The 10,250-nt window shown below is 43.1% G+C and overlaps 1 protein-coding gene across 4 annotated transcripts in view; it reads left to right on the forward strand.

The window, feature by feature from the left end:
• CKAP5 (cytoskeleton associated protein 5) overlaps nucleotides 1-9,915 on the forward strand; it is a 106,941-nt gene extending 97,026 nt beyond the window's left edge. For 3 of the 4 annotated variants that reach the window (XM_067749161.1, XM_067749164.1, XM_067749162.1), the window contains 9 exons: nucleotides 1,448-1,627; nucleotides 2,110-2,297; nucleotides 3,258-3,333; nucleotides 4,059-4,247; nucleotides 4,340-4,477; nucleotides 4,906-4,989; nucleotides 5,084-5,243; nucleotides 8,885-9,036; nucleotides 9,191-9,915. In XM_067749161.1, the coding sequence (XP_067605262.1) occupies nucleotides 1,448-1,627; nucleotides 2,110-2,297; nucleotides 3,258-3,333; nucleotides 4,059-4,247; nucleotides 4,340-4,477; nucleotides 4,906-4,989; nucleotides 5,084-5,243; nucleotides 8,885-9,036; nucleotides 9,191-9,436 (1,413 nt within the window). In that variant the 3' untranslated portion in view covers nucleotides 9,437-9,915. Of the gene's footprint in view, nucleotides 1-1,447; nucleotides 1,628-2,109; nucleotides 2,298-3,257; nucleotides 3,334-4,058; nucleotides 4,248-4,339; nucleotides 4,478-4,905; nucleotides 4,990-5,083; nucleotides 5,244-7,198; nucleotides 8,858-8,884; nucleotides 9,037-9,190 lie in introns of those variants that run through there. The other variant, XM_067749165.1, reaches the window with a different exon arrangement.
• Nucleotides 9,916-10,250: the final 335 nt, after the last annotated feature.

The raw sequence follows: 10,250 nt of genomic DNA on the forward strand, positions 1-10,250 counted from the left end.
TGTTGAAACAGTCAGGGAATGATTAAGTTTTGGTATGTGCACATGTGGACTGTTATGCAGCCTTTAAAAATAGAACCGTTTCTGTTGACTTTAGAGATTTTCATAATTTTCTGTTAGGAAGGCTAGATGCAGAGAAGTGTATGTACTATAAATATTCTTATGGAATAAACAGTGCCCTAAACCGTGACCCTATCTATGTGTGCATGTGTGGTTATAAATGATTCTGTGAACATGAAAGAATATATATCAGGTTGTTGATGTTAATTACCTTGGAAAAAGAGTAAGCCCCCCCTCCAAAAAAATATATTTTTTTTATTTTGCCCATGTTGAAACAGAATTGTTAAACAGTTCCAGTTATATAAAATTGTATGTGCTTATGGGTATACATGCATAAAGAAATGAAAGTAGGAGACCACTGGCTTCCTCAACACCAGAGGGCACTATTCACATTGCAGTCTGTATAAATGGTGACCCCTGGAGTTGTGCAGTATAGCAGCCCTGCATGAAAGGATGGTCATGAAGATTATTGGCATGATTGTCTCAGGGTGTAATTTATGTAATCATAAAAATAAAGATCTTTTTACTGTAGTGAATAGGAAATACATGTTTTTCCCATAGTAACATTTTACCATTAGTGACAACCAGTCTACTGAACCAAAAAGAACCTGGATCCAGTTGTGGGAAACCTGAGTTTTTTGTTTTTGTTTTTTATTTATTTATTTATTTATTTATTTATTTATTTTTGACTGTGTTGGGTCCTCGTTTCTGTGCGAGGGCCTTCTCTAGTTGCGGCAAGCAGGGGCCACTCTTCATCGTCACGCCGCGCGGCCCTCTCATTATCGCGGCCTCTCTTGTTGTGGAGCACAGGCTCCAGACGTGCAGGCTCAGTAGTTGTGGCTCACAGGACCAGTTGCCCCGCGGCATGTGGGATCCTCCCAGGCCAGGGCTCGAACCCGTGTCCCCTGCACTGGCAGGCAGATTCTCAACCACTGCGCCACCAGGGAAGCCCGAAACCTGAGTTTTGAGTTTGAACTAAGTAGCCTGATCTTACTGAGCCTCACTTTTCTCATATGGTAAATGAAGATCTTACTCTCAGCCCTGTCTACCTCTTAGAGCTGTTGGAATGATCAAATGAGATAACGGGTATAAAAACACTCTTTTTAATAAATTAGCATTTAAACATAAGGATTATTATTCCTTAAACTAGATGGTGAGCCTCTTAGAATAGGAGCTGCAGTTAATTCACCTAATAGTCTTGCTCTGTAAATATTTGTTGAATGATTGAGTCCCTAAGGACTAGTTATTTATATGTAAGGTGATTGGGTTTTTTCAAGCTAAAAAAAGCACTAGAAGTGCTTTGCTAATAAATATTACAGAGACTTACAGTGTATTCCTGCTACTTAGAAGTATGAAGCTTGGAAAATACATCTTGGATTTTTGTTATCAGATTGATGAGGTCCTGAGACAGGAAGACAAAGCAGAAGCTATGTCTGGCCATATTGATCAGTTTCTGATAGCCACGTTCATGCAGCTGAGACTCATCTACAACACACATATGGCAGATGAGAAACTGGAGAAGGATGAAATCATCAAGTTGTATAGCTGTATCATCGGCAACATGATTTCGGTAAGGACACCTCCGCAGATCATGAGCTTCCCTTCAGTCTCTCATCCCACCCAGGTTCTCAGGCCTGAGTTGGTTCAGATGTTCCAGTGAAACATGTCATGTGTGGAATTTTACATGTAAGCCATTGGCTACTTCCACTGGATGTTGGGCAACACTCCAGCTTACCTTATTGTTAGGATACTTACAGACTACCTGAAATTCTGCTTCCTGCCAGTTTCTTCATCAGTCATGGTTGGGCCTTAGCTGGCTTTTCACAGATGACTGCTCACATTAAAAATACTTTTATAACAGGAAGGAAGCACACCAATTAATTTTGGCTATTCTTGGCGGTTTGGGAGAGTGTAGTGATTTTTATTTTTTCCTAATACTCTGAATTTTTATAAATACAATATAATTATTTATTAGAATATGCCACCCATGTTTATCTTCCTTGATCTGTATATTGAGTTTCATGCCTCTCTAACACAATTATGACTGGATAGCTGTTTCAGATAGAAAGCCTTGCCCGAGAGGCCTCCACTGGAGTTCTGAAAGACCTGATGCATGGCCTCATCACCTTAATGCTGGATTCTCGAATTGAAGATCTGGAGGAAGGGCAACAGGTGATCCGCTCTGTGAACCTCTTGGTGGTGAAAGTTCTGGAGAAGTCAGACCAGACCAACATCCTGAGGTATATCTGTACTCTGAGCATTAGAGCCTGCAACACCCTCTCTTTTGTCTACCCATAGAAACCAGGAGGCACTTAAATCAGTTGTAAGCTTAGGTTTGCTTAATAAGTTGATTTATTACTCTTCTCTTCCTCAAGAGAAGGTATTCCAATCTGAGACAGCAGTTAAAGCTAGTTAACAACTCAGTAAACCAGCCAGTATTATGAGTATTCTAGAGTAGGACTGTGGAGCTTGTCAGTTACCTTCTCTTCTGTGTACATTTCATGTACATTTCTTTCTTTCTTGGCTACCAGTGACAATGAAAAATAGTGACAAGCTTTACCATTTACTAAGTGGTAACTTACAAAGCTTAAATGATGTTTATTTTCTTAATGACTGTCAAGTAATCAAAGACAGTTCCTGATCCATGAGCTCTCAATTTCTCAGATAAAGAATTCTTACACGTGGCTTTCTTTTTTTTCTTTTTTTTTATTTTTTATACAGCAAGTTCTTATTAGTTATCTGTTTTATACATATTAGTGTATATATGTCAATCCCAATCTCCCAATTCATACCACCCTCCGACCACTTTCCCCCCTTTGTGTCCATACGTTTGTTCTCTACATCTGTGTCTCAATTTCTGCCCTGCAAACCAGTCCATCTGTACCATTTTTCTAGATTGCACATATATGTGTTAATATACGATAATTGTTTTTCTCTTTCTGACTTACTTCACTCTGTATGACAGTCTCTGGGTCCATCCACATCTCTACAAATGACCCAATTTCGTTCCTTTTTAATGGCTGAGTGATATTCCATTGTATATATGTACCACATCTTCTTTATCCATTTGTCTGTCATGGGCATTTAGGTTGCTTCCATGATCTGGCTATTGTAATTTACCCTTGGCTTTCAATTACTGATTTTAATTGGAAAGCAGGTTTGAAACTTATTAATGCTGTTGTGTTGGGTTTGTTTTCTAGTGCCCTACTTGTTTTGCTCCAAGACAGCCTGCTAGCAACAGCCAGTTCTCCCAAATTCTCAGAGCTTGTTATGAAGGTGAAGTTGAAATAATTTGATCTCTTTCTTTCAAAGTGTGGGGAAAGAGGAGTTGGAACTTACTCAAATCAGTCAAGGCACACCTGAAAAATATATTTGCTCTCCATTTTTCCCTTCCTCCAATTTATACCCCTAGCTCAGGCCTAAAAAATTCCTGGCCTCAAACAGTGAAAAGGAAGAGCTATTTTGTAAATATCTCACCAGTTCTCCTAGAATCAAAAGGCAAGAAGTTTGATGAGACAAATTTCATTTCTTATGGGGGAAAAGATATGTATAGATTTATAATATTTTGGTCTATTTTTGGAAGACTGCAAGTGAACATATCTGTAACATTATACTACTGTTATTATACTGTAATAGTGTAAAGTATTTTGTCTCCTCGGGTTAGATTTGATTAGGTAATATGAACTACTCTACTCTCGGGTACCAAACAAACCCAAGACAGAATTTCCACATTTTCTCATCGTTTAGGGCCCCATCTCTAGGGAGTGGGAAGGAGGAATGGAGATGGTCAGGTAGATGGCTTGTCACACGTTAGCCAGTGACATGGTTGAAGTAAATAAAACGGTTCGTGTTTAGCAGCTGAACTTGAAAGATGAGGTGCCACATTCATATCCCTGACCATCTTTTAGAAGTGATCCCAGAGTTTAGGGGAAATGAATGGTGACAGAGATTATCCTCATTCTTCAGTGACTCCTTCTAACTTTTGTTTCTTTTTTAAATAGTGTCTCTGGAGAATGGTTCGACTACTGCCTGATACCATCAACAGCATTAATCTGGACAGAATTCTTCTGGATATACACATTTTCATGAAGGTCTTCCCCAAAGAGAAACTAAAGCAATGCAAAAGTGAATTTCCCATAAGGACCTTAAAAACGCTGCTGCACACTTTATGCAAATTAAAAGGGCCCAAGGTGAGTGAGAACAGCAACCATTCCCAAGGGAACTTGAGAGAACGTCACAGATATGGCATCGCTGCCACTGAATGTGCACGTTTCTTCCTCAGATCCTAGACCACCTAACAATGATTGACAACAAGAATGAGTCAGAGTTGGAGGCCCACCTCTGCCGGATGATGAAGCACAGTATGGACCAGACCGGGAGCAAGTCTGATAAGGAAACAGAAAAGGGAGCATCTCGAATCGTGAGTGTCCTGACTTGAAAGACTGAGGAATGTGATCTTGTCAAAGGGATAAGCCACCGGAGCCTTTCTTTCTCAGGGCCTAAGATGAAGGCTCAGGGATTGGTCCAATCACCTTGACGTTTTCAAATATAAACTATAAGCTTGGGCTTTTTGTTCCTAAGAAAGGTTTCTGTGTCTGTGCCTAAGGTACTGGTCCCTAGATAAATCCACTGTGAGCTCTAATTAGGGAGGGACTTTCCTTATCAAGTTTAATTGAAAACCTGAGATTGTTAATGTTTCTGCTGCAGCCCCTGCAGCACTGGTGCTTCTGTTATTTGTAGGAACATACCTGGAAGGTCTGGATTTTGAGATATTTTCAGTTTTTATCCAACCACTGGTTCCTAATTAATAACTCAGGTCTAACCAATCATTCCTTCTTGTGTCTTTAGGATGAAAAATCATCAAAGGCCAAAGTGAATGATTTCTTAGCTGAGATTTTTAAGAAGATTGGCTCTAAAGAGAACACTAAAGAGGTGAGAGGGAAAGGGTTGAGAGGGAAAGGGATCTGCTTTATGGAAAAGAGTCACTAACAGCCATCCCCACCTCTTCCTTTTTCTTGTTAACCAGGGCCTAGCAGAGTTATATGAATATAAGAAGAAATATTCAGATGCTGACATTGAACCATTTCTGAAAAATTCCTCACAGTTCTTCCAGAGCTATGTTGAGAGAGGCCTTCGGGTGATTGAGATGGAGAGGGAGGGCAAAGGCCGTATTCCCATTTCAGCAGGTATGGTTTCCTCTGGTAGCTCCAGGAATAAGCTCAAAATAGCTCCTAGCATCAGCCCCTGGAGGTTTTTGGTGGGTTTACATTTATGTCCGTGCACCTCAGTACTTAATGGTCACCAGTGATGCAGAGAGTAGTCAACTCTCAGTCACCTGCCTCGACCCATCGTCAGTGTCTGGCAATGGCAATGTTCTCTACCCTTCAGACAGTTCCTCCCCTGGGTTCCCAGTCCTCTGTGCTCTCTTGCTTTCCTCCTTCCTAGCTGCTATTCCCCCTTGGCCTCTCTGATAGATTCTTCCTCTCCCTGAACTCTTAATGTTGATGTCCCCCTGGATTCCGTCCATGATTATCTCTTCTTTCTTACTCTCATCCCCTTAACTAATCCATCTACTCTCATCACTTTAAATACCATTTCTATGCCAGCAAAGCCCAATTTTGTCCGATGTCCAGCTCAGGCCTCCTTCCTTCCTGATCTCTGCTGATAGATCGTGCGTGACACCTCGCTGGGTTTCTGGTATAGTAGACATCATAAACTCAGCGTGTCAAAGACCGAGCTCCTGATAACCCCCCAAAACCTGCTCCATTTGCATTTCCCTCCATCTCACTGGATGGCAACTTTGTCCTTCTAGTTTGCTCAGACCCCCAACTTCTGAGTATTCTCTTTTCCGCTGTCAGGAAATTCTTTTGGCTTTACTTAAAAAACACACAGAATCCACCCACACTTCTCATCTCCTTCACTGCCACTGCCCTGGTCTGAACAGCATCTTCTCTTACGTGGATTGCAGCGCTCTCCTGCACCGTCTCCCTGCTGCCACTCTCGCCTCCCTGTAGTCATTTCCACACATAGCATCGAAACAGCGTGCCTCAAACATTTCCAAAGGCTCTCCCTTTCACTCAGCGGAGCAAAAAGCCTTACAAGAAAGGCCTGTGAGGTCTGACATGATGTGGTCCCCTGATACCTCTAGAACTGCCTCTCTCCTACTCTCTCTGACTTCTGTTCCACTTCAGCCTCACCAGCCCCCTTGCTGTTCCTGGAACGCACCAGGCGTACACCTTCTTAGGGCCTTTGCACTGGCGGTTTCTTGTGTGTAGATTGCTGTTCTCCAGGACAGTCTTTGTTTCCTCCACATCTTTGTCACTGCCTCAGTGAGGCTTCATTTAAAATTTGCAACCTACCCCTCACCCCCCCCATAGTACATAACCTCCTCTAACACACCATGTAACATAATGTTTATTAGATTAATTGTGTGATGTCCGTCTCTGCTAGAATTAAAAATCCACAAGGGTGGGAATTCCATGGCGGTCCAGTGGTTAGGACTCTGTGCTCTCACTGCTGAGGGCCTGGGTTCAATCCCTGGTCGGGGAACTAAGATCCTACAAGCTGTGTGGCAAATGAATCAGTCAATCCACAAGGGTAAAGATTTTTTGTCTGTTTTGTTGCCTGGCACGTGGTGGGCATTCAGTAGGTATTTGTTTAATATGTGAGTGAATGCTTATCCTGATGTTAAGCTGAAATATTACTGTCCCCCCAGTGAAAACGCCTATACTGGAGAGTTACTGCTCAAGGACCTAGGGACAAAAGGAAGATTTAGGAGGTGTCAGTTACAAAAGATAGCTGTCAAGAGCCTTAAACCAAAAAAAAGGCCCAACTGCTGAAGTTCCCTCATCATGCAGAGTACAGCCCTCACATTGGTCCTGCATTTAGTTCTTTCTGAGTTCGGTGAAGCTCACCTACTCTTACATTCTAAAATTTGTTTGCCTGTGAAACTGTTCCTGTGTGGTTTTCAGATTCCAGTCATGTTCTCTCTCACCATGTATCTTTCTAAGCTGCAGGGTCAATTGTATTCTCTTACATTGTTTCTTTTTGTTGCTCTTGTTTTTTCTTTGTTTTTTAATATTTTTCTAACATTTATTTATTTATTTATTTGGCTGTGCCGGGTCTTAATTGCGGCACGCAGGATCTTCGATGCCGTGTGCAGGATCTTCGTTGCAGCATGTGAGATCTTTAGTTTCGGCATGCATGTGGGATCTAGTTCCCTGACCAGGGATCAAACCCAGGCCCCCTGCATTTGGAGCGTGGAGTCTTAGCCACTGGACCACCAGGGAAGTCCCTTTGTTGTTTGTTTGTTTTTCCAATAGTTGTTCTTGTTTTCAACACCTTAAATTACCCCTCTCCCAGACCTGGAGTCTGTTTCTTTTTTTTTTTTTTTTGGAGTCTCTTTCTTGAAGCACAGCGAGCAGTGTCCAGTAGCCACATATGGACATCCCATCGTTGAGCTGATCAGGGTAGAGCCTCCGTTTCTCATTTCCAGAGTCCTTTCTTGTGATGTTCAACATTTGCAACACAAGCGTGTAACCCCACTGGTAACTGAATGCCTTAAAGTGTTCAGTCTTCTCTTATTGCTGCCTTTTGCATTAGTCTTCATTTTTCACCCTCTCAGAGTGTTCTCATCTCTACATTAAAAGATTCCTTTTTCCCTAGAGTAACCTCTTTTACTTTTCAGTTTACTGTTTTTCTTCGCAGTACTTTATCTTTTGACTAATATAATGCCTTTTCATTGATATCAAACTGGATATTTTAAATGCCTGCATTTTGTGATTGTTCCTTCTCAGAAATTTAGAACTGTGATGGATTTTGGTTCGGTTTGGTTTGGTTTGGTTTGGTTTTGGTTTCCCCTCTGCTGCCAGAATACTGATCTCGGATGCTCCAGTTCCTGCCCCTCCTTTGTTGGACACCGCAGTTTACCCCTCTTCCTTATGACTAGACAGTAGCCTTGAGCTCCTTGCTGTCCTCCCCAGTTTGAATAAGAGCTTTGCCCTGTGTATCACCTGGTCCAAACCTAGTCTAATTCTTGCAAACATTTAAAGTCCTTAGGGGGACTTCCCTGGTGGCGCAGTGGTTCAGAATCCGCCTGCCAGCGCAGGGGGCACGGGTTCGAGCCCTGGTCTGGGAAGATCCCACATGCCGCGGAACAACTAAGCCCATGTGCCACAACTACTGAGCCTGTGCTCTATAGCCCGTGAGCCACAACTACTGAATCCTGTGCACCGCAGCTACTGAGCCCGCATGCTGCAACTACTGAAGCCTGCATGCCTAGAGCCTGTGCTCTGCAACAAGAGAAGCCACTGCAATGAGAAGCGCGGGCACCGCAATGAAGAGCAGCCCCCACTCGCCATAACTAGAGAAAGCCCGCGCGCAGCAACGAAAACCCAACACAGCCCAAAAAAATAAAGATGAAATAGCAATAATTCTTCAAAAAAAAAGTAAAATAAAATAAAGTTCTTAGGTTCTTCACTTGGGCACTTACCATATACTCAGGAGTAGCTTAGGCTCTTTGGATTGCCCAGGTCAGCCGTGGGATTATAAGAATACAACCCCTGCATAGCTCAGGATGTAGATGGATGGTCCAACTTAACATTCAGTGCCCTTCTCTATCAGTTCTGGAAGTTCTCATTAAGCGTATCTTGTATATTTAAGAGCACCCTTTATCACCAACTCCAGGTAGATTCTTGTGGATTTTTTTAGTCTTCAAGTACAGTGGTGATATTCAAGGCCCAAATTGTTCCCTTTGGTGGGAGGTTAACGAGGGCAGTCGGGGTGGGGGTGTGTATATCTGAATATTCCTTCTATATTTCCTACTTAGGCATATCCCCCCAGATGGAAGTCACATGTGTGCCCACTCCCACAAGCACAGTGTCCTCCATAGGTAACACAAATGGAGAAGAGGTGGGACCATCTGTCTACCTGGAAAGGCTAAAAATCCTGCGACAGCGATGTGGTCTGGACAATACAAAGGTACTGCTCCTCTCCTTCTCTGTGGGGCAGGGAGGGCGGTGACCAGCAGGTCAGGGACAGGCTGGCCAGAGGAGCAGCGTTCCCAGCCTCAGTGTATGTTGCTCCAGAGCCACATCCTGACCTGATTGGACAATGTTTCTTCTTCTCTCAACAGCAAGATGACCGACCTCCGTTGACCTCTTTGCTTTCCAAACCAGCAGTTCCTACCGTTGCCTCTTCCACAGACATGCTGCACAGCAAACTCTCGCAGCTCCGGGAGTCACGGGAGCAGCACCAGCATTCAGATCTGGATTCCAACCAGACTCACTCTTCAGGAACCATGACTACATCCTCCTCCTCCACAGCTAACATTGATGACTTGAAAAAAAGACTGGAGAGAATAAAGAGCAGTCGCAAATGAAGCCGCCCCACTCCCCTGGCACCCTGCAGCTTTAGTTTACTAAACTAGGAGTCCTCATAGTTAAAGTGGCCTTGGCAGGCCTAGTGTACACAAACTGGTTGTATGTATCATACCGTGGACCTGGGGGAGGAGTCGTTGTGGCACAAGTCTTTGCACATCCTCCGCTTCTCTCCGCCAGCATCCTGCCTCTCTAGAAGACTGTCTGTGTCTTAGTTTAGTGTACAGACCTGTAAACAGCTGCCCTTCTCTCAGCTCAGACTAATTTCCATATCCTTTTTCTTTTATTTTTAATTGCTCATTTGTAAAATTGTCCTAATCTTTCCTAGCTTTTAACTATTAGAAACGCTTTACTAGTTTTCCTTTGAGTTTGTGAGCTCTTCTCCTTGTAGCCCTGAAGGGTCACTGTATTCTATATGAATGCATGGCATGATACAACTAATTTAAGAGTCTTTTATAAATAAAGTTTGCATTAACTATAACTGTGTCCCAAGATGCTCCGTATCTGGGAGTGTTGGGCAGCTCTCCATCACCTGTTCTTGGGACCAGCTGGGTATTCAGCCAGTTAGAGAAAGGTTCATAATTGCTGCTTAAGGAGCGCTACCTTTTCTTGGCTCACAGACTTGGTCCTTTCACTCCTTTGGAATAAGAGGCACTCACCTCTCCTGCTTTCTGCATGCAACTCCTAGGGGAGCAGAGAAATCTCATTCTTCCCTGTTTCGAGATTTTGGTCACGACTTCCATCCCATCATCAATCACCATGGTTCCAAGGAGCTCTTAGGCTCCCTACTACTTTTACTGCCCAAGTACATATGAC

This window comes from Pseudorca crassidens, chromosome 9 (genome assembly GCF_039906515.1).
Source record: "Pseudorca crassidens isolate mPseCra1 chromosome 9, mPseCra1.hap1, whole genome shotgun sequence".
In the NCBI taxonomy this organism is placed as follows: domain Eukaryota; kingdom Metazoa; phylum Chordata; class Mammalia; order Artiodactyla; family Delphinidae; genus Pseudorca; species Pseudorca crassidens.